The 24,562-nt window shown below is 41.9% G+C and overlaps 1 protein-coding gene across 1 annotated transcript in view; it reads left to right on the top strand.

The window, feature by feature from the left end:
• Positions 1 to 8,431: 8,431 nt before the first annotated feature.
• The window catches only part of LOC128724964 (transient receptor potential cation channel trpm), a 32,869-nt gene continuing 16,738 nt past the window's right edge, over positions 8,432 to 24,562 (top strand). The window contains exons 1-6 of the mRNA XM_053818683.1: positions 8,432 to 8,459; positions 9,274 to 9,509; positions 12,927 to 13,009; positions 21,307 to 21,469; positions 22,961 to 23,101; positions 23,189 to 23,261. Of these exons, the coding sequence (XP_053674658.1) occupies positions 8,432 to 8,459; positions 9,274 to 9,509; positions 12,927 to 13,009; positions 21,307 to 21,469; positions 22,961 to 23,101; positions 23,189 to 23,261 (724 nt within the window). The remainder of the gene's footprint in view (positions 8,460 to 9,273; positions 9,510 to 12,926; positions 13,010 to 21,306; positions 21,470 to 22,960; positions 23,102 to 23,188; positions 23,262 to 24,562) is intronic.

Below are 24,562 nucleotides of genomic sequence, written 5' to 3'. Positions count from 1 at the left end.
GGTGTGCTGAAAGTGCATCGTGCAAGTGTTTCAAGTGGCCCGCAAGGCTAGTGTATGAAAGGTGGATCGATCATAATCGAGCGGCAACAATGCCAGGATCGGTCGAATATCGGAGGTGGCGGAATAGTAGAAAAGTGCGCTGTTTGACATAGCCTTTCCACATCCTGTCGCGGTGACGCACGACAATCATCTGTAAATAGCGTCACCTTCTGTCCCATTTAACACCCATTCGCTTGTCTGGAGTAGGGTGTAGAGCGCGTCATTCATTACTTATCGCTTGATAGTTCTAGCGGGAGTACCAAAAAGCGTAAAAACTAACGTACTGACTTTTGGCGGTAGTTTTGCTATTATTCTGGCAAATAACACATTCAAAATCGCATCCTTCATTACAATTTGAGTGGACTGGCACTGCAAGAGGTGCAATTCAGTCCAACAAACGGAAATTTGACAAATGTAAAAACACAGCATACATCCTCCACGTTGACGACCCTGCGCCATACTATCGCCAGTATCATCCTTCAGCCATTCGTGTGTGTGGGCGTGCTCCTTCTTGCTATTGATCCCAGTGCATCATCCAAAGTTGGGCCTCGCTTTGACTGAAACTGCGCGGAAAGCGAAAAAATGCTTAAACATAAGAGGAATGCTAAACCGGTACGTGCAACTCCTGGTAAAAGTAGTTAGGCACTCTCTCCTAGCGCAGTAGCGTAGCATCACCGCACATGTAGCGTCACATTCTATTCCTATAGTCTGCTTTATCCACTTCTATCCTTGGTGCGGTGGTAGTGGCATGACGGAACTATCAGCATCAGCGGTGGAAACCCATTAGAGACTCATCAGCGAGACCCCGTTCTGGGATCATTTGACTGTTAGTGTTGATGAACGGACGTCACAGAATCCATCCGTTGCTGAAGTTACAGGGGGAATCTGAACCATTATATAACACAGAGCTCTCATCCTTTCACCATCTGTTTTATCTCCACACATTCATGCCCGTTTTCACGATATGTTCTACTAACGAATGTTGCTTTTGGGACATTATTTATCATTTGGATTTCTATCTCCAGTGTATTCGACAGAGAGACAGAATTTCATTGCTTTTTAATTTTAATTCATATTTTGCATAATATTATGATACAAATAAAAGAAAAACAATGAAAAGAGTTTGAAAAATTTCATCCAAATCGCGATTTTTGCTAAAATGTTACGCACCACCAGGCGTCTCCATTTGCACGTCAAAATTGAAACGATAAAACCACAAATTTGCCCTGCCATCACGACGATGGAGAATATGTGTGAAGGAAAGGTGATTTGTTTATATCGAAATGTTTGCTGTGTTATTAAATACATCAAATCAAATTTGTTTACTGGTCTGACAGATTGACGCTGACCGGTTGCTTCTAAATATTTATACCGTAGATCAAAAATATAATGCAAAAAAAGTTCAGAAAATGAATTGTATTCATAAAAAGAACGACGTATCAAACTATTTTGATTTCATTTTTCAATGTTTGAGATATATTTGAAATCATTAAATGAATAAAATTTACGGTGCATACAAAATTTAGTTTGTTGAACTAAATTTATGCGTTGAGATGCAAGAAGATTTTTCTCATTAAAAACAGCATTCAATTAATGAAGATGATGTTCGTTTCAGCAGCGTTCGTTTAATAAATATATCACCACAGTGAGCATTTATTTGTAAAGTCTTTTTTTGACTAAACATATTTATTCAGTGTATATTTTATGAGCGGTCACAGGTGAAGGCAGAGGCAGGATTATGCGTTTGCATAACTTAATTCAACGTTAAACCCGTAGTTTTTTAGTTATTTGATTATTATATTTTTCCATGCTTTGTTCATGTTGAAGTAAAGAATTTTTATTTATGTTTGAAAAATGCAGTTATTTTCAAAGCGGCAAACAGAACGAACCTAAATGTACAAGAATTGCGATTTTTACACCTTCACACACGAAATCCGTCCATTATTTTCCTTCTATTTTCGTTCCACACTATTGCTCTTGTCACCAGATCGTTATCGTTATCACGGAACTCGCAATCAATATCGATTGGTTCGGCACGTCTAGAATGTCGGATAGATACATTATTTACCTCCACCTCTCTTATCTGCTATCAAAGAAGTATCGCACAAAGAGAGCAAGTTTTCCTCTTTGTCTTACGGTTTAATGAATTATTCACGACGCCAAGCTGTGGCACTGAATGTGGTGAGGTGGACCCTGGAAGCTGAAACACAAACAAACAGAACCTTGCAGCGTACCTCGTAAGCAGCTCGTCCTTTCATTCTTGGAAAAAAGTCAATCTACTTTCTTTGCCGCTCGTTGAAGCCGATATAGGCCAATCGTTTCGGGACCTGTTGCGCCATTTTGTCTCGCTTCTAGAGCGGCTTTGTTCGATTCTCGTCGCTCTCGACGATTTTCTGTTTCGCACGAAGTGGAATGGTTTTGATTTTTCATTTTGTTCTGAACGTAAATACATTCAATCAATAGTAGGTTCTTCAAGCGGAACTTAAAAAGCTGATAGTTTTTGCCACCGGTCGTTAATATTTGTACGGCTGGGAAATTGCGGTGGCCGTGGTGCCTATCATCGGCCGATTGGATGAATTCGAACCTGTCAGATGGCTGGATTTGCTGATGGCAGGTCTGGTTGACGGTATTGAAAGGCTTTTATTCACCACATCATGGGTTGAAAAACAAGGAAAGACTTCTGAGAAACTTGGCTGCAAACGGTCGGTGGTTGGTTGGTAGTGAATTATTAATACTCCAGCATAGTTTTTTCCACTCGTTGGTGTGCGTCCACCATCGTGCATGAGATGGCTTTTTGTTGTGGTTTTGCTCGGCCAACAGACCCCGCGTTGAAGTAGAGGAGGGGGTATCCTTTTGGTCATGTTTTTAATTACTACCTTGAATCTGCGTGAGCTCGCAAGGATAATTTAAAGCCCTTTTATATTGCACTAATTTGAAAGCTTCACTTTTTTGATGAGTGGCATGGTAACGTTCTAAAAGTTACCTGCTGTAAACAAAAATCGTAAATTAGTTTTGATATCCTTAAACGAAGTTAACGTATGATTTACAATTTGTAGCGTAACAAAACAGCAAACATTCTGATTCAGTATTTAATAAACGTCTTTATTGTGCGTACTTGTTGTACATGTTATTTAAATTAGTTTTGCATAGATTTACATGATTTTTGCAAAATTAAAAAACATATTAAAAAAATGAAAATTATTATGAAACTTTAAGTGTAATTTATCATAATTCGGAATTTGTTGTAAGGTTTCCTTGGCGTCAATAGTTTATGTATTGATTGCACGCAATGTTGGATTTGTGTTCAGTAGGTCGAGAGAACCAAAGTTTGTCTAAGGCAAGCTGGTTTCAGCCCAAAACTTGAAGACATTGATGGTCGCACATGGACTTTCGTCGTTAGTCACTAATAACACCTCGGTGGGGGCGCCTGGTGGTTTTTCTGTGCGCACTTTTGCCATCACCGGACTCGGCATGCGTATTTTGGATGAAACTTTTACTACACGGAATTCAGGCAAGCTGACTACTGAAATGACACTCGCTTAGTAAGAACGCTACGCTTAGAATAAGTTGTGTGTAATTGTTTTTTCCTCAATCTCTAATCATTCTCATTATCGCATTCAGCTGTGCATGCGTTGGGCACATCGGGCTGTTATTATTATCAATTAGTTTTATTTTTTGGACGCACAGTTTTCTGACAGCACTAATTTTGTCTGCTCTACTAATGCCTAGCTTTTCTTTCAGTCCATTTTCTAACTACAGTTTTCCTCTATTTCTTTCTTTTCCTCGCTGTGTTCTACTTACCTTTTACCTACTGTCACACTGTCTCCAAAACGGTCTTTACCATACACACCACGCGTACTTTTACTAACTTCTATAAATCTATAAAACCTCTACTTTCACGATTATATTACCCTACTGACACCCATTTTCCGTAAGTGCTCTGTATGCTGGTTTTACAAACATGTGTTAATTGTTTCGCTTTAAAACCTTCATGTTTGAATGTACGTCTGTATCATGTCGCGCAAACCCTTAACTTTTCCTGTATAAATGCGTTATAAACCGTTTGAAACACATAAATGTTTTTGTTATAAAACGCCCACTGCTCAAAACTTTTACACTGTGAATTGAATATTTTGAACTCGCGATAATTGTCTTATGTATGATGATATTACTGGTGAATAATCGAATGTAAAATGCGATTCAACAATGGAATACAAACAACAACACACATACACATAAAATTACGATCAATACCATAATAAAAAACCACCTCATCAGATACAAGGAAAGCTGGGATGGGGCTTGAAGAAGATCTGCTTTGGATTGATTAATATCACCGTGCCCAGGGTAAGTTACTTTAATTTCGTTTACCAGTGGTGCTTTGTTGAATTGTGCGCAAAGAGGAGTTGGTAGTTGGCTTATTTATGAATGTTGCAAAATATTCTAATTTTTATCTAAGATAGCATTATTGTTTTACATATTTCGTATTAGTGTAATGTTAATCTTCATGAACTCATAACAAGTAGCTGCTGATTGTAATGCTGATGTGCTGTTATTATTACTTTGATTATTTGTATATCGAGTTTCATTTCTATGTGCATTGGAATTGGAAATTGAGTTTCAAAATTGATGTCTTTGCATGAATCACATGCAATAAACTGAACACTTATATAAGCCATATAACATTGGGTGATATTGTGTACAATACGCAATCATGAGGTCAAAAAACTCTGGCTTCCGTAACAGAAATGATTTAAATATTTTTGTGAGGTTCCGTTGCAGCAAATGCATGCTTCAAAATGACTTCGGGTCTCCAAATCAACGAACATCCGCAGTGTATTGTAGTACCGGGTGTGTATGTGGTTTACACTTTACGTTCGTATTAAATTTAAATAACGTGCGATGAAATGCAGATGATGTATGACTTTTTTTCTGTTCTCCCTTGTGTATCGTCTCCCGACGAAACGGTTGTAAAAAACATCATAAGCCGAAGCATGAGGTGTTATGTCGGTATGGATATGAATTATGCAGTATCTGTTTGCCAGCTCGGGTCGCTGCCTAACTAAGTCAAGCCCACGGGCGAGCAATCGCTTGTCGTTCTACTTCTTTTTCCCGGCTTAGTGCTGTTATTTTAGTTACAGAGATGGTGATGATTCTGGCATAATTCCCGGGACTATCGAGCATTTCGGCTGGTGGAAGGAACACAGTCCGGAGATTAATAACCAAATTTGGGTTCCCGTCGTGTGTGGTAGATATTTCCGCAAATATCCCAAAAGACTTGGAAGTTAGTTTCGGTTTTAAAATGAGCCGGAATTGAGCGAGCGACTCATGGAATGGGGTATGAATAAATTGTAAGCCTTCCGGAATGGCTGCTGCTGTCAACGAGTGGATAGTAATTTTGGATGTCCTTGGGTAGCCATTTTCACTCTGTTTTAACTTGCCAGTTGGGTTCTAGGCTTATCTATTCCGGATGTGGTGAGCAGTTTGTTGGGTTTGGTGAATAATTTACCTAGCTTTTCTCCCAAAGGTAAAGACAATGGCAAGTAACTAGTTTGAGCCTGGCTGCTATATGATGATGTTGTTTTCTAGAAACATTTGTTGTATAAATGTATTTATCTAATTTATCATCTATCACAAATCATTGTTAATTAGCAATATTTATGTGTTTTTCAATTAATTGTTTCATTATATTATTTCCGGTACAAAACATACCGAGCTCGATGAGTCGATCATCAATGACATAGCACTTTATTCAATCGCATTTATCATTAGATTTACTAGCACAAGCTGTCACCAGCCAATATTTTGAGAGTGTTGTTGTTGAGGGCGCGATTTTCAAGTTGCAGAGAGTTTTTCCGCGGGCACAACAACCACATCTCACAGCCGTACGAATGACAATTGAGCGTGAGTGCTCAACAAGCGATCATCAGCATCGACAGCCACACGTACTGCTTGCTTGAATTTGTTGAAGCGTGGCTCTTTTTTGCTCCGTTGTTGTTTAGATAGAAGTGAGTGAAATTAGCGCCTGAGTGGATGGTCGATGTGTGGTCAAGCTTGGTAAAATGCGTTAAGCGTGACTGATTGTACGGTGTGCGTAACTGTCTGTCGAACGGTGTCATACTTCAATGTGATTCGTGTGAAGTTGGCGACGCTATTCTGCAGTGTAAAAAAAAACTATCAATAACATTCCGTCTGGTTGTATCGCAGTTAGCACCTGTTTTGTGGATGTAGGTGGCTGAATTTATGTAAAGGTTTTTTTTAAAGAAGTGTATATGTTTTGTTTCTAACAGTTCTGGTGACTAAACATATTTAGCAAATTATTCTTTGATTTTTAACACAGAATGCGTAGCACATGTATGAAGCATTAACGATTTATCCAAGTCACAGATAGCTCACAGTTGCAGCATTAAGCAATCAGAGGGGTGAAGTTGATATTCTTTATTTACTGATGAGTTTGTTGGGCGCTTGTGATGGTGCTGGTGTGCAGGGTAGCGCGAGTAAACACTTTTGTAACAGCTGCGTGTTAGATTTCTAATCAATGGTTTACATTGACCTAGTTGGTCAGCGTGCCAGCGTCGCGTTGATATGGAGACTTTCTCCCGAGAGCGAGAACGCTTTATTTTGAATGAATTTCGTTGATAATGGTGAACCGCGTTTCAGCGTGCATCAACGGCTGATAAGAAGGGGGGTGTGCATCTAAACCTTGACGTGGTCTGCAAGATCGTGTGGTAGTTGATACTGAAACGTGTTAGTTACACGTTCCATGTTCCACAACGTCGATTTGGAGCGAACTGAGTTTGTGATTATTGTGATTTTCGGATCGAATTATTTTGAAACTACATAAAAGTTTTTGATTTGGTTAGAGAGAGAATGAGTGAGAGAAAATGTGAGAGAGAGAGGAAGGAAAGAGAAAGCAAGAAAAGCTATCTCTGTCGAGAGAATCATGATAATTTGTATTCCAGTGGTTTGTGAAATTTTCATTATGATATTTAAGACTGTGGTAAAAATATGGTTTATTTGGGTCCTGTGTATCTCTTGAATGTAATTTATAAATGGAAATATGACAGATGCTACGGGAATGGTTGCTGAAAGCTCGTTTTGAAGTTTGACAACTCTGCCACATCCGGTAACACTGGTGGTGGTAAGCACGAAGAATAAGGTCTGCGGTAGACTATCATCACACATTTTTTCAAGCATTTCAGATCTCTCATATCGTATATCGTATCGGTTATCTCGGGTAGTGAAACCGTTTATTTGTTGAACCAATACCATCTCCTCTTACACGAGTTGGTGAATTTTCCAGTAGTAAAGCTCCAACCGAATCACCCGGTCGTGTGCCGTCACCGTTCGATTGAGTTCGTCTAGGGGTTTAATTGGCACAAGCACCGACCGAGCCGGCAAAAAGTGCTGTGAAGCGTGTCACGCGAGGAAAAACAAAGTTGTTGCATTTCGTGGTAAAACCGTGGTAATCACTCACTGCCATTGATTCAGTGACCTCGAATGGGTTTGTGCGGTTGGGTCACAATGATTGTGACGTAATAGTGAGAATGAAAACGCAGCATGGTTCATTTGATTCGATATTTGTTTTTGAATTAGTGAAAATGTGGAGCAGTGAAAACAATTCTAGAAACGCCAAATGTAACGGAAAACAAATAGTTTTTTTTTTCGTTTTTGTGGATGCTTCAGTGCAATGAAATGCACTCGTGCCAATCACGAGATGAGTTCGTTTCGTATCGACCATGCCTTTTTTTAGTAGTTTCCACAGCGAGACAGTTGGATTGTAGATGTGTTTTTTTAGAAGCATAAGTAAATTTCATTTATCGCTGGTTACATGGTACACATAAGACTAGATAACTTCGAGACAATGATAAATATAAAAAAAATCCAACGTACTTGATTATATAGGACATCATAGCTTGCGAGAAGTGCTGTTGAATCAAATGAAGTGCAGCTTGATGGACTGTCTTTAAAAACCTCTTGCCTCAAGCAAAACAATAGACCTTTTTCATATTTGTTAAAGTGATGAATAATTAGTTACACATTAGTGTGCTCAGTGCTCCTTCATTGTCTTGGATAAAATATTTGTTCATAGCGCATTTACCAAAGATCTTATTTGAATTATCATAAATTAAATGACTTCAGTAGTGTTGAAAATATATATTTCAATCTACTTTTACATCAGAGGTATCACTTTTATGGATATTTATCATAAGACAATATATTTCGTATCGTGTTTTTCGGATAAATGTAACTCCTTATTCCCAGAATCCTTTTTCTGCATCTTTGTAGCTGGTTAATCATAACAAATCATGGGCATTTATCCCATAAATATCATATATAAAAAAGGTGTCATAAAGCTTGGCCTTAAAAGAAACGCAAGATAAAGCAAATGATGATAGCCTTCTGTCTGGAGCTGGCTGGTAAATATTTGCTACCAGTCAGGAATGTCAAACTCGTAGTACATGTTTGACTATTTTATCAGTGTATTCGCGCCCTGCAAAGTTCAAGGATACCACGGTAAAGTTGTTAGTAATGGAACGATTTTCTGCAGAATATCTTATTTCAGTTCGGTTGACTTTTGACACGCCTGGTAAAGAGAGCTTATCGCCAAATTATTCATCTACTGCCGAATAGTGTAGCGCATCGGTCTGGCTTACGATAGCGCCCGTGTCACCCGTCCCGTCTGGTACTATTTATGTAGCGGCTGGGTTTTTCCTCCACACCAAAGAAGACCTAAATTAGGACGGATTTTCCCTCCAACCGGTGAAGGCCCTAATGAAGCCGTAATTACTGGGTAAATGCTAAGCGCAACCGACCAATCCTGTTCGTATCTTCGGGGTGGTTTTTATTTTTCTTTTCCTTGTCCGTAAATCGGGCTCTATCTAAATTGACTCGCGGTTTGGTTACGGTGCTGGGAATAATGGCCGCACTCCCCAGCGCTCCCTCTGTGCAAGGCTCTGGGCAGTTTTCCCAGCCTGTGGCCCGAGAACCGACGAGGGAAAGCATTTCTCAGCATTAGGACATTTGCTGTTGATCGGCCCTTGGTCCCATTGCGACCAAGGACGAGCGGGCTTGTGGTTGTGCGCGGCCGTGTGTGTTTGCATGTGTTTGTGTGTGTACGTGTGCGATTGTGCTTGCCGACGTGCGGAAACATTCCGAGAAAGTGCTCTCATCGGTGGTGCTTTTTTTTCTACCGTGTCCGTGTCATTACTAAACCGCGCCACGCCACGGCAGGGAAAATGAAGGAAAGCTACCTTTCGGACGATCCGAAGCACGTGGCCCTGCTACCAGTGTTGCGAGAGAAACTTCGTACGCTGCAATCGTCGGATCCTGCGGCAACACCTCCACTATCACCGTCTCCGCCACCGCCATCGCTGTACTTCGAAAGCTCGTCCATCTCGTCGCGGTCGTCGATTGTGGAGCCGTTCGATCTGAACGTGGCCTCGCTGTACCAGGTTTTCCACGTGAAGGTAAAGAGTGCCGCAGTGCTTGTGTGTGGTGCGATGGAAAAGAGAGAAAAAGAAATGAAAATATTTTGGACTCGAAGCGCAACAGCTCCGATGGACCTGGGTATTCTGGGGGTATATGGGAAGGATATTTGGTGAATTTTCCAAAGGTGCTTTCATTCAATATTCACCTTAACTTTCCCGAGCAGTTTGCATATTTGTATGCTGACCTGGTATGGCGTATGGCAGAAGATTGGAAACGAAAATATCGCACTCTTGGGAAAAAAAGCGAGCTTGGTTAATTGAAATAAGACAAGAAGCGAAATTGAATTGTGTCTTTGTTTTTGAGGCGCTCTTTAAAAATGCTCCCGCGCATTATGCGACAGTCGGTATTTCGCATTGTTATGAAAGAGTGCTCTTTGGTGAGATAAAGCGTCTCCTGAAGCAGAGAAAGTGAGTGTCAATTGTACGGTTGCAACCCAGTTTCCATTTTCAATATCACCCCACCACCGTCGATAAAACGTATGGTTTCCGGTCTAATGCAAAATTGATTTTTTAACACAAAATTGCTTATCCAACCGCGGGTGTGGTAGCGGCTTTTCACCACCATCTAAAACGAGAAGCGCTTGGCATTAACTGTTGACAGGCGTGTAGAATGTTTTTCCGGAGACTGTGAGGTTGCTGGAGGTGGAAATAGAAAATCAAAATTGATTAAGAGGGAAGTCCTGACAGTAAACGCGTAGGACGGGCATTTTCTTGGGTGCTATTTTTATCCATTCGTTTTGCAGCCACCGCGCGTGTTAATCCAGCCTTGTCGGCGGGCGAACGGCTTCAGTACCATGGTACATTCACTTTCATCGCGCACATCCGTACCTCAGGAGAGCTCTTGAAGTGGGGCGGAAAATGCGGAACCAAAAGCTGAGTGTTTCTTTTTAACTGCCCGATGTCTACCCGCCCGAATTTGAATCGGATGTTCCACGGCGTGTGGCGAATGACAGCACGGTGTAATGGTTGTGATCCAATCAACGGTAAATACACTCTGGTGGCAACTTAATTTCGTTCCTTGGTCTGCCGGCATGCTTACTGATATGTCAGTATGCCGTTTGTTGGGTTTGGTTTCGGTTTTCATTTCACGATTTCGTACGACGAGGATTGTCGCATTCGTGTGCTCTCAACTGGGGAAAGTCAATTTGGGAAGCTTAATCGACTAATATGGTTTGATTGTAACTGTTAACGATATTTCGTGAGATTCGTTTTACCTGTGTGAGCAGTCGTGAGGATGCCAGCCGGAACTGCAATGGGCAATTGCGTTTATGAAACGTGGTTGGTGGGAGTCATTAGAAATTCCTTTTATCGTTTTGAGTTGTTAATTACTGCATGCAGTTCTATAAAAAACATGTAATTGTAGCAAAATAAATCAATTCAGTCGTTTAGTTTGCATGAATTTGGGCGTATATTATTCTTGTTGTCACCAGCATCGCAGCCTTGATTTTTACAAGAATACATCGTAAAGTGCATTCCATTCGTATGAATATCCCTTTCTGTTTCGTATTTGTAGAAATTTATCACCTAAATGATTGTATATATCAAAACATATCGTAAAGTGTCCTTGGTATTATGCATGTGGAGTATGTTTCTTCTATAAAATTTGTTTTATTTATAAGTATGTTGTATTCTCGTAACTCGTCAACTCCACCATCGTTGGCTTCCATTCTCCAAATCACATACAACAATTGGCATTAAAAAGTAAGTTCTTTCTTCGCAAATTGTTAAAAAGCCAGGTAAATTAAATTTTCAACAAAACAACGTTTGTCGGAAATTCAACCGCAACTTAATAATGTGTACTAGAAAACTCTTATAATATTTATGCGCTAGAATTGTAATTCTGGTGCGGAGCACGATTTTAATTCGGTTTTATCATCATTTTTCAATAGGATACTGTATCACAAAAGAAGTTTTGAAAGATCTAAAATAAATGACAAAGTTTCTTAAAGGGACGACTGCATCCATCTTAAACATGAAGTAATAGTCTTCGATGATTTACCTGTCTCCTTATGTGCTATTTGATCAGAAAAGCAGCAGATGCACCAGGAAGGCAAAAGAACAAATGTCCACGATATGTGCACGAAAGATTCTCGAGCACGTCTTGGTATTTACATATCTATTTACGATAGAGGGTAATTTTTTTTGCTTGCTCATTCGTTTGCACTCGCACTTTTATTTTTTTAATCTTCACCAAGCAATATCGACACGGGGCGATCGCCGGTGGAAGTAGCGTGGCTGCTGCCGAAAGGATGAGTTGTGAAATAAAAGCCATACATTATGCAGTGCACTCGCCCACCGTTGAGAGGGTCACGATTTGGCAGGAAAACAGCACGAGTGCACAACTAGCACGGATAGCCGATTGCACGTCTGTACCACGTGCAGTACTGCATCCTTATAAAGGCAAGAAGCGCATGATGGCTTTAATGCTTGCATGGTGCTGTTGCGACAAGTTGAAGGACTGTTTTGAGCTCGGGAGCTCAGCACCGATCGTACGAGCTACAGCAAGCCAGATCGCGTCAGGAATGTGCGCGACGTTGTAATTGAATAAGTTTCATCAAAATGAATCAAACACGGCATTGCGCATGCATGCTTCACCTGCAGCAGCCGATGTCCGGTGTACGCGTCGGAAGTATGAACGTACGCTGTAGAACCGTTTTGCTGGTAAATGCTTACTCTCGCTAACGAGAGCGTGCGCGAGTTCGTGTGTGCCAAAGGGCACGTATAAGAAGCAGCTGTATCCTGATGATAAACGGTTGCAGTGCATTTCGTAGCATACAGTAGTAGAACGGGAGATTCAATTTGGACCGCCTTCCTTATGTTCTCGCGTCTGCTGATATGATAGTAGGGTGTTGGGTTTGCCACAGTAAGCTGAAAAGCACTGAGACCACGGAGACATAGTGTAAGAATCGGATTTTCAAAAGGAATAGCATTAATTGTTGACTTAATTTGGAGCAAAATGGTATAGTATGAATAAAAAAACAAACTAACAAAATTGTACTCATTTAATTATTCAGAACTATGTACACATGCAACGTAAACTATTAATTTAATTTAACTTTATCAAATTGTACATTGAAAATTGAATCATTGATACTCACTCGTTTGGTATTCCTGCGAATGTTGTTTGAAATAAGTGGAATGTAGTTAAGAAAATTGTGTCATAATTTCTTGCGAAACATCAATTGTATCAACAAAATACGCTGATAAGTTTGTAGAATAAACTCAAATTCATAGTCATATTTCTCTTTGTATTTTCAACAAAACGATACTACAACGAATATAGTAAAAGGGCCGATATTTGAAGAGCAGTCAAATGTTCGTTTCTAATAATGGCGTGATTTCTCGTCTTTCTCTTCTTTTCTATGCGATCTCTTACTGGTGATGGAACATTGTTAGCGCGCCGCACGAAGCTGGATTGAGGCAAACTTTCAAAAGCGGGAGTGCATTAAGTTCATACCGAGTCCAAAGAATGGCGAAATGTAAGTATGACATTCTGTTTAAAAATGTAACTTGTATACTTTCTTGATAAGTGATAGGAGCTTGTTGTTCGTTATAAATGAAACGACATCTTCATATCTTTAATTTTAGTGGTTTTGAGATTTTTGTTCACGATAGACTGCTGACAATATTTGTTCTAAGTCACTCAAACCAAATTTCAGTACTGGATCTCTTGTTTTAATCATTTTTGCATTGCATCAAGAAGTAAACATTTTTTCAGACAAAGGCTTGAGAGCATACTTTTACGATATTTATCTCCTCTCATGGTTGTTTATCTCTTTCGTCAACAAACGAACCACAATACTTGTAGTCTTAAAACGTACAACTGTCAGGAACGGAAGTCAAGTACACTAGTTCGGAGTACTTTGTCGGACGAGCAATGCGGCAGATTTTTTATGGGCTTGACCTACTTTCGGCGTAGCGGCATTTAGCTCTTCCCTGGCCGGAGGTGACCCAGGGCTGGGCTGACCTCGGTCTGAACTCGCCGGCCCGACTCGACCTGGCGCAGCAAGGTCGTTTATTGCAAAATCGATAATTTTTGCCGGGAAAATCCACCCACCACGGCCCGGCCATTTGGATGAAAGTGCATTTGGGTGAAATTGCTCTGATCAGAAGAGCAAAGATAAGCATTAGTTTGAATGTTTTAATAACGAGTTGTTTATGCTTGGTAAGGTTCGCGAACGAGCGATACGGGAACTGTTCAAGCCCGTATGTCTCACCGAGGTTGCTGTTTTACTGCCTGTTAAGTTCATTACCATGTTTGGAAATTGCATTTTAAAGGTTTCTAACAAGCGTTCTGATTTTACCGGAAAGCAGAATGAAATTGTCATACCTTGACAAAAGATATAAAATTAAATTAGATATCATTTTCTCTCGAGCGTTCATACTTATTCCCACGCAAACCTACAACGGCGTTTGTTGTTTTTCTCGCTTTACCAAATCACCACGATTATCATCGGGGCCAATGGAAATGGTATGAGAAATTGGTCTCTTGGGAAGGCATCACTGGGCACCAATGATTGTCCATTAGAACAGTGAGAAGGAACGACGGGAAGCGAAGCAGTATGCAGGGTATGAGCGGCCAATGTGCGTGTGTAGGAAAGAGAGAATCCTGCGGTGGCTTTCAAACTGAAAAGCTTTTATTTTTTTGCTGAGAGCTTCTTTGTGTGTGATCGTGGCGAAATGGACGAAGAAAAGCACTCGCAGTAAAATTGATGGATGATTTAGTGTGCTGCAAGAACGCGGTGGAGGTCAGTGGTATTTTATTTCTCTGTTTCGAAAGTGTCCCGTGGGAGAATGATCTTTACTGACCCTCTCAATTTAGTCTTAATAGAATTTACCCTCATTTGAAAGTGTACATATAAAATACAACCAGTGCAGGCTCAAGGAGGCGAATGGATAATAAACATGTTCTAAATTATAAATCAAATGTAAAGATAATGGAGACGCCTGGTAGGTTGTGTTGAGCAAACGCAAGGGTTATGGAGGCGCTTGGTAGCTTGTGGAAAACATCTGTGGCAATTCACCGTTGAAAAACTTTCATCGACAAGTAATTAATCACATCAAAAACTCTTCCAACACACTGTAAATATTCGTTAAAATATTTCCATTGTTTGATTGAAATCAAACCATTCAAAGACAAACTTGAAAGAGCGCGCTCGCAGGGAACAGCAATGTACCTGGTACGCTACTGCCTACGGCTAACCTGATGTCGATTGAACTCTCAACACAGCAGGAGTGGATGTTTAATTTGACTAATGAACAATCCATTATTCATTCGATGACTGCGTTTGGCAGAGATCCTCCCAGGCATTCCGTTCAATTGGGGTTAAAGATGGTTTCAAATGGGATCTTCGTGGAAAGACGTGCTTGGTCGGGATGGTTTTGGTTGAACCGTGCTAGGCGAGCTGTAAAGCGGCAATTAATATATTCCCACGATTGCTCCTTCGAATTGTCTTCCGCAAACTATTTTCGGGTACAGCGTGTGGTTGGTATCTTGTTGTTCGTGCTCTTGTGGCTGGAAGCAGCACTTGATTTCCGTTCCATTTGGCTGATTATTTCAATTTGGTTAAATATTTGGGTCGCATACCCTCTGGACCCACCAGGAAACTCAAACACGCACTCAGGCTGAATGAAATTAGATAGGGCGCATTTGAAGTTCCTCTCGTATTAGCATTTTAATGGTCGGAATGGAGTTACGCTTATAACATCACTGATTGGATATGCTATATTTTCCAGTTCACTTCACGAGTGCTACGGGATAATTATCGTTAATGAAAGATTTCCAGGTCTTTATTTGATTTATTCAATGAATCTTATAAAATGAATTCATATGTGACGAGCCAACCAATCCGAAACAAGTATTATTGGTTTGCATATGGGAAATATTGGAACATCGTATTTCTTGAGCTCACTTCTTACACAAATATTGATCGGTAAAAAACAATTCGGAAATCGTTGACAATGAAATATAAATATTGCAAAGGATGCGATAAAACACAAAACCTTTTTAACACCACACAAAGTTCAAAGGAGCCGTGTGCCACGGCAAAAGAGGCTAAAGCTCTTGGGAAAGTTCACAAAGCCTACGACAATTCTGACTACTGCTCACCTTTTAAAGTACAAGCCCACCAGGCAGGGATCAGCAACAAGTCTATCGAGTGAACGAACCCTTCGCTCTTTACTTACCCCGAGAAATAAATGGTGCTGATGCCATCTGCCGTAGAAATCTCAACGAAACCTGACGAAACAAACGCACATTATGAACAAGCTCCTGTCATTCAGCAGGACCTGAGCAGCTCGTGTGAAGAGGGCAGAGTATGAATTTTCCAACAGCCCGCTCTCCGAAACAAATGACAACAAGAACAAAGTTATCTAGCGATATAATTCCTGGAACAGGAAAGAATCAACAGGATTTTCACCTTTTGTTGGTCGGGGGTACGTGGGGAGAGCGAATGAAAAGCGTACCCAACAAAGAAAGAAAGTAAAACAAATTTCTGTGCGGATAGAAAACGAAGAAAAGTTTTCATCGCTTTGCCAACATTGTTCAAAACACTTGTGAAGCTTTTCGAGCCTACAAAAAGGAATTTGTGTGTTTTATTGTATTTGTATGCTTATGTGATTATTTTGATTGCTTACTCGCTTGAGTAAGTCAGGTTTTGCTTGTGTTTCCATATGTAACTGTCAGTGATGTGGATTAAAAATGAGGCAGTTAAAGTTTACTTTCGGTTACTTTCGAAGCGAAAAAGCAATGAAAGCAATCAAGTTTTGCTCACACCAATTTCTGCCGCAACTTTCTTTAAGTCCATAAATGTAACCAGGCTAATAGAAACTCGAATTCACAACGTTTGTTGCCAAAAGTGTTGAAACATTGTTACCGAGCACATCTTTGAAGGATGTAGGAAAATCAGCTCTTTCTAATACAAGAAAAATCATTACAAAACCTTCCCGTAAGCTCTGGTCCCTCTCTTAGGTGGAGTCATATTTTTGCTCGCAGCAAAACACAGCATTTTTGGACCTTTTTTCTGCACTAACCGGGCTTTAGATATTGCTTGTTGATTGTTTGGGTTGCTCGCAAATCATCCATGGCTTCCCATGTAGCGATACTTGGTGAATTGATGAAAAGTTTCCAGTCGATGCCGCACATTTACGAATTATAATGAAAGCTTTTTTGTGGCAAATTCCTCGTTGCGATAAATTCCGAGTCAAGTGGGTTTGTTTGGTTGAAGCTTAGCTCGAGAAAAGTTGCGGAATTTGTTTTTATTAAGGCTCAGATGAGTTTTGCTAGATGAGAATTATGAGAATGGCAACGATGTGGGCACGGTTTAGCTTTATTTTGCGGTTCGTGAAGCTTTCGTGACAATGTCCATTTTTTAAGGTCTGAAAAATTGTATTTCATACAGTAAGTTCGTTTAAAGCAACCCTTCATGCTTACGGTTGATATTACCACTTATATCAAAACGGTTCGGTCTGAATTTTATTTGCTTTGGGCTGGGAGCAATTTGTCACCGAGCAACTGCACAAATTGTTACAATTGTTAGTAATGTATTAACATTCTTATCCCTCTGGCATCTGTAATAGATCCATCTTGTGAAGCAGGTTGCATCGCGTCAGCAACTGATTCGCGTAATTTCGTCTTGTAATTATCTATAGCATTTTCCAATTTTGAATTCGATTTCTTTAGTATTAGAGACTGCTACTGATGTACTGGTATTGTTTCTCGTCCATCAGCTGTATAATTTCAACCGCACTTAGCTCCAATCGCCATTGCTTTGCAATTCCAATGGAATATGTGATCGCCTCACTGCATTTTTTTCCACACTTTGCGCATCAACGTGTGCTTGTGGCGTTGTGGCACTTTGCTGGAGTAATTATTACTGTCCGAGATGCGGGCAGGTTGACACTTGCTGTTGTGAAATGAGCGTCTCGGCCGGGTGTCAGAATAAGTCTCGTCCAGCCACAGTCGTTAGTCTACGACATCCACTGGGGAGGCCATTTATGCGCGCTTGACACGCTTTGTGGTGCGGTCCAGTGCGGTTCGAAGCCGGTCTGTCGGCTTCAAGTAGTGGTGCTGCAACTTTAATCCACCAACGAGCAGTTGTCGTGTTAAGAGTTGAGGAAAAGCCAGTTGTAGAACTGAAAAACGCTCACTCTGCAAGAGGCCTCGTCAACGAACGAGCCCCCGCAAGGGTAGGATGGATTATGTCGCTTTGCGGCATTCGCGCCGAGCCGAGATATAAGTGGAAGAATTCGTCTGAAGGGTACGCGTGACGAGTTTTTTTTTTGTCAAGAGAGCTGGTTTTACCAGTAGGTTAAGTTTGTGTGGAAGCTTATACTTGTCCCCAGGGCCTTTGGTGCTTTCGTGAGCTCGTTTTCCGCAGTGAAATGTTTGGGACGGTACACACATATTCGTACAAATTCTCAAGGGGTTTAAGAGGAGCCCGGAGGCAAACGAAGTGTTGGATGGGTTGACGTTTAATCCGTGTGCAAGCCCCCGTTGGTACAATTGGTTTGAGTGTGATGTAAAGCCGACGAACCATGGGAGAGATTTGATTTCCATGCTGGCGAAATAGTTTCGCCAGATCAAGAGTGTGAAGGTGTAATTTTATGTACTGGTTCGTATAAATAGTTTAGATGATTGTGGATAAAGCTTTCATTCGGAAGAGTGAAAGAGATCGTATGCAAAGTGCAAGCACGTCCTCGGAGAAACAAGACATTCTTAGTGTGTGGACACTTGAGTGAAGTAGTTCTTGGTCATAGCATGAGGCGCTGTTAATTATGTTAATGAAAAGCACCACGAACAGTAAGCGGTTAATACTTGTCTGGTTAAAGTGGACCTTTTGCCAGATGAAACTGTATGTCCAAATCAGAGCGTTAGAAAATCAACGACCATCTGAAGCTTTCATAGTCATGTACCATCTTTGATAAGTGAGTGCTGATGGCTTCTCATTAAAAAACACATAAACGTTTTGCTTTCAAGATAAAAAGCAATACATAAATCTACAACCGCCTTAACGAAGTCGTTTCGAATTATTTTTAGTGCAAAAATTTTGCTCGTAAAAGTACCCTACTTGATTGCAACTTATCAAGGCACGCATTCGAGCGGATAATGTGATATCAGCTCATGCTCTGGTCTGCATGAAGAAAAAATGGGCTATCCTACCCCAGTCAGAAAGTTTTTCTTTTCCTTAAGATCCTATTTTTATCCCTTTTCATCAGCTCTTTGCCGCACGGCACGAATCGTTGATGATTTTTGCCAGATGAGAGATTGAAGCAGCGTACAACAAGGGCAAGTAATCGGCCCTACCGCACTAGCGGCATTGAGGGCTCTTCCGATGGCGGAAACAGACATGAATGTACATTAGCTGCTATCGTGACTTTTCATCACACTGTTCAATCGCCTGTATGAAGCCGCACGGAGCGGCTTAAGCGACGACGAAAAGGGGAAAAGTGCAGGCATCATTCCGTCTCTACAACTACCTCTCGTTCTCACCGTTGTATGCGAAAATAAAGCGTTCACACGGTTCAGCGTCACCTCCGATCGAGAAGGTCAAGACGGTAATCAATAAGGCTTCACTGGTGCTTGGGATGTCCGGTGAAGCTTAGCCCTGGGTGTGCTGGCGCTGGAGTGATAAGCTGACGGATTTCGATGGCACACTCCGCACTCATGAATGGCGGCTCCGGTTTGAGGGCGATAAAGATTGAGCATGGCTTAAGGCTTATATTGTTCCATTTATCCCCATTCAACGTGTCGAAAACGATTCTTGTGGAGCAATGCTTACAGTGGAGCGGCAATATGTCGGGTTTTTATGGCAGACTTTCAAAACTTCAAACACTTGCAGCCGGCCAGATTTCCACGAAACACACGAAGCCTCATCTCACGAGAAAGATGAATGTCTGTGTGTGTTTCTGTGTGTGCGAGTACGTGATGGAGACGCGTAAAAGACGCCGTCGCCAAATTTACCAAATTTGACACATTAGCCATGATTACGTTCCGGTTCGGGGAAGCATTCCGAAATATTCCACCAAATAAATGCGCCCACTTGGGGCTGGGTGGAAAATAGATTTGTCAATTGAAAGACCGTAACTCTGCTGGAGAAAAGGCCTTCATCGGCAGCATTATCGACTGGAACGGGCTTGCGTGAGTGCGTACGTTTTGTGCTCTTCGTATTTCATTTCTTGGAAATCGATTGATCGATGGCATATTTTTCTTCGTCCCAGCATCCGCCAAGGTGTTCCATAATACCACCACGTCTATGGTGGTCAGTACGACCTACGGAGCTTACTTCGTAGTGCCACGAGGCCGATGGAAAGCTAGGACAGATGATGCGGTCGAAAGTATTTGATTTGGGTTCATTGCCATGAAAATAGTATTGAGAGCCGACCGTCGCGAGGATCGGTTGGTCACTCGGGACGAACCGAAAATACGGTCCTGAAATAATGGGGGAAAAATACCTCCCTCGAAATAGCAACCTTAATTGAAACGATACGATGCGCCCGGTACCGGTCTGGTCGCTCGAATGCCCGCTGGGAAATGTCGGGTGCTGAGCTCGGAAAAGCTCACTAGCATGCGTGCCACCCACGTCCCGAACGGATGTGTGTAAGCGGTATCCGGTTCCCGGTAAGGGAAGGAAACAAGCAACCGTCTGCATTCCGGGCCGGGAAGTAAAAAGAAGCCGAGCCGATAAATAAAAATAAAAACCATATGAACCGTGGCAGGATGGTGTGAGTGATTGGAAGCCTGAAGCGGAAGAGGAAACACGTTTCGCTTTTTTATGATGTGTGAATCGAAATGACGCTGGGAAATATTTCTCTTCTTGCTTTGCCTCCTTTCTAGGTCTGAATTCGTGCGTTTTTTTTAAACAAAACGTCCCAACGGCCTTTTTGTGTGGTAACGAATCCAATGGAGGCGCCTAGTTGTTCTTAGCAGTTTGAAAAAAAATGTTTCAAATTGTTTATGGTGCCACCAAATACGCAAACAGTGGCCTTGTTAACTTACATACAATGGTGTGCGTGTAGTTGTCGTAACTTTCGTGGTTTGGATGTCGAATTATGCTGGCTCTTGGTACTCCCTCGAGAGCATGATAAGTGGCCGTTTGGGTCTAATACATTTTTCGTAGGGACCAACAAAGACCCGGAGCACATTATAAAACCGTAAACTATGTAACGATATTTCGGTTTTAGTGTGGCTCGGTATGCTCGAACCCGACGACGCTTTCATGTTTCCGGGCGAGCTAAGGTTCCCAAAGCGAATGTTTCGGAAATGTTTTGGCAATCTAATTTCGCATACTGCACGGCACTGATGATAGTTTCGTAACGATGGCCATTAAGCGAGTTGCTTCCCGTAATTGATTGCACGTTTGCCACCGTTTCGTTAACGAAATGGTTGGAAATTAAAACTGTAATGGGCTGAAGATGAATCAATTCCATTCGAGTGCTGGGCTCTCGACACGGGGAACATTCAGTAAAATATTATTTGCAAAATAATGTCTCAATTACTGCTAAAAATTCTCTCGCATTTCCACGCCCAGAGTGGGCTGGAAAAATTGGTTTCCATGTTTAATAAGGGTCACTTGAGTTTAGAATTGAGCTTTATTTCATTAGCTTGCGCCAAGAGTTGACGGGCTGGCGGTGTTTCTCATTCCAAGCTAATCAAATTACCGGTCTGCTGGGCTGGGAAGAATACGGTTTTGTCGATAATTGAATTCCTCGATTTTTCTCTCTCTCTCCCGTTCTTTTTCTCGTTGTTCTCGCACCGATCCACTTGGGCACCTTGCAGATGCTGTTGTGGTCAGGAACGGCGCACCCACCAGTTCCCGGCAGGCTGCGAAACCGGTGTCCTGGGTGACAGTTGGCAAGCATCGAAAAACACCCGACCCCAGCCTACTGATGCGTACGGTACGATCGAGTTCCAGGGCGGCGCTCATCCAACGAAGGCCCAGGTAAGTGGAAGATTTCGCCCATCTCGGGCGCCCGCAAAAAAGGACTTTCCCATCCGTATCCCGCAGGGTTGCTACCCCTTCGTCGATGGAATGGGGTTTAGTTTTTGCAGCTTAGTTTGGATCGCATTATGTACGTGTGTGTGAGTGTATGTGTATTCTTGTCCATGTTGTGTGGGATCACTTTACTGTGTTTTGGGAAGGGTTTCGGCTCGGAAAACCCTTGCCACTGTGTCAAATCGTGAACCTTTGCTCGGAAGCTTAGGAAAGCGTGGCTCGTGCCGAGATCAAATGGATGAGTCCCACTTGTTGGAACCCCCGTTTAACCCGCTCGGCCCTTTGCGTTGGGTCAGAAAACGGAGCAGGTGGAGCAGGATTACGTTCAACCTAGAATGTGGCCGGTGATATCATAGCCAAGGCGAGTAAGGGTAGCGAGCTCAACAGTAGCGTTCGAAGTAATCATTGTGGTTCAACCTTGAGCAACACAATGGTAAATCTGTCTGATCTAGCCTAGACGGGTGGCCGGTTCATCGTTTGTCGAGTTGATGCGTCTGAAGCCGTTTCGAGTGAAAGGGTTGTCCGTATTTTCTTGGGAACGCTTTGTCGGTTCAATAACCCTTAAGTAGGGAAGCAGGGTTTAGCTTTGCATTATGCTTTGCTACCCAGGATTAATCGATCATTGGGTTGGATAGAACTTGATTTACTTTTCAAACAAGCTGTATGGCAAGACAGAAACAACGTTGTTTTCCGTTACACAACTGTTATTTGTATACAACGCAATGCTTCATGCAATATAAATTTGTGTGTTGAAGAGGCGTTGAAGAAAGGTCATTATATTTTCAGCTGTATAGTTACCGTGCAGTTATGTAACTTTTTCCATATTCCCATCCCAAGGACTTTCAATCAATTAACTGCCATGTCATTCGAGAGCATAAATTACTTTTGGTCCCTATTAAAAAGAGCCACATCCCCTTGGGATGGACGCAAATGCCGAGCGTTGACAGCAAGTGTTTGATTTGTTACAGGATCAATTATGCGAACCTTCCAACAAATCCGATTTCCATAATTAACAAAAGGGAGGTAAAGCACAAACTTTCCCCGTGACCTGGATTTTTTTTGCGCTCGCTCGTGACGACGTTAATGATGAAACTTTTATGCCGCACCCTCATGCAGCCATCGCCAGGGTGCTTTCGATCATTCGCTGTCAAGCGGGAAAATTGCGCAATGTTTGCCGTTACGGTGGCAAATTGCCATCCAATGCAATTAACCGCATAGTCAGAATTCAGAGCGTTAGTTTACACTTGTCGCATCCCAGGATCGTTGCGTTAGACTTCTCGATTGCGGATGGGTTTGAAGAGAAATCACCTCGCAACTGTCGATCCGATATGCTGGTGATCGATATTGCGCTAGTACGCGTGTTCTTGGGGGGTGGGTTTGCAAACTTATGCTAGTGATTGGGGCCCGTCCACTAACTTTCCTTTCTTCATCGCTCAGTACGTTCGACTATCGTACGATACGCGGCCCGAGCTGTTGGTGCAGCTGTTCACACGCGAATGGAATCTCGAGCTACCGAAGCTACTCATCACGGTGCAGGGCGGCAAGGCAAACTTCGAGCTGCAGCCAAAGTTGAAAAAGGTAAGGACAAAAAAAAAACTATGCCAACAAGCAAGACACACGTACAGTGATCGCAACCATCGGTTGGCTTTATCCTTTCTGTTTCAGGTGCTCCGGAAGGGCCTGCTGAAGGCAGCCAAAACCACTGGAGCATGGATATTTACCGGCGGAACCAACACGGGTGAGTAAGTGCGGCTCAGCGGAAGTCAGCTTCCGGACCCGTTCTTTGGGTAGCTTGGGTGGCATTGGTTAAATAAACCGATCCTCTGTCAACGTCGGAATGCGTTTCGAAATAGATCCAGTTCCAGTTTGGCCACTAAAGAGCACAGAAGGGTTTACTGATTGACACAAGGAAGAGACCTCGTTGCTATATAATTGTCAACTTTTCTGTAAGTTCCTTCAAAAGGGATATTTGATAAGGAATTCTCACGAAGCAGAGTAGACGATTGTTTGTACCGTAATACAATAGGGTTTACATTGAAGGAAGCAGGCTCTTCAGGAGTATTCCCGGAATCACTTTCCGCGAAGGAGTATATTTCAAGCTCTCGCTCGCAGCTGTTGTTTTTACTTTCACGCCAATCGGCGTCATCAGTCAGTGTAAAGTGATTGACGTTCCGATCTTCGTCCTTGTTGTCCTCTTTGGAAACAATAATCTCGGCTGACGTCTGCCATTTCTGGGTCACCTGAACGTCTAGATTTTTATGAAAGCACCTATAAGATTGATGAAAAGCGGTCTGTTTTTTATTTAAGGTGGCGTTACTTAAAATGTTATGAATTTTTTTGTTCCAAACAGAATGGGTTTAAAGTTACCTATTGTGAGTTAGCATAATTAGAAGTCAAATGTAGGCATACATTAATTTATCATTTGTACTGCTAGCATGTCTGTAATGAGCGTTGCATACTTTCGTTCTTGAATTGAAATGCACGGAAAGCGGAACCGTTTAAATAAGTTCAAAAATAGTATCCATTTTAAAAAGATATAGCATTCAAACAACTATTATATGTGTTATTCAGACTGCATACCGTAAAACACCGATGATACAAACGTTCTATTGTTACGCCAATGAGCTCGAGTCTAGCCCTTACACGCATGCAAAAGTGCCTAGACCTATTTTATTCAGCAGCGAACTCAAAGTTCCCGAAATTACGCTTCGAAAACTTGTTAATCTCGCCACACTGTTATAGCGCTCAGCATGCCAGGCAGTGAGAAATCCCGGGAAAAGTAATAATGGGAAACCACAAAGCAGCGGAAATCTGTTAATATCATTAGTCCGCTCATTCGGTTGAAGCGCTTCCGACTGAACGCTTTCGAAAGCTGCTCGTAGCTGGGCTTGCTGGTGTGATGGCGTTCGTCGAAAATACTACTTAAAAGCGCGATACCGAGCGAATCGCTTCATTATGTGCTACCATAGGGTGAGCTCCAACGGAAGAGCAGACGATTACGGTGTGACTAGAATTAATCTCGATACAGGCGAGCCTCGT

Source organism: Anopheles nili, chromosome 3 (genome assembly GCF_943737925.1).
Source record: "Anopheles nili chromosome 3, idAnoNiliSN_F5_01, whole genome shotgun sequence".
NCBI classification, from domain to species: domain Eukaryota; kingdom Metazoa; phylum Arthropoda; class Insecta; order Diptera; family Culicidae; genus Anopheles; species Anopheles nili.
This window is presented reverse-complemented; position numbering and strand designations above follow the sequence as displayed.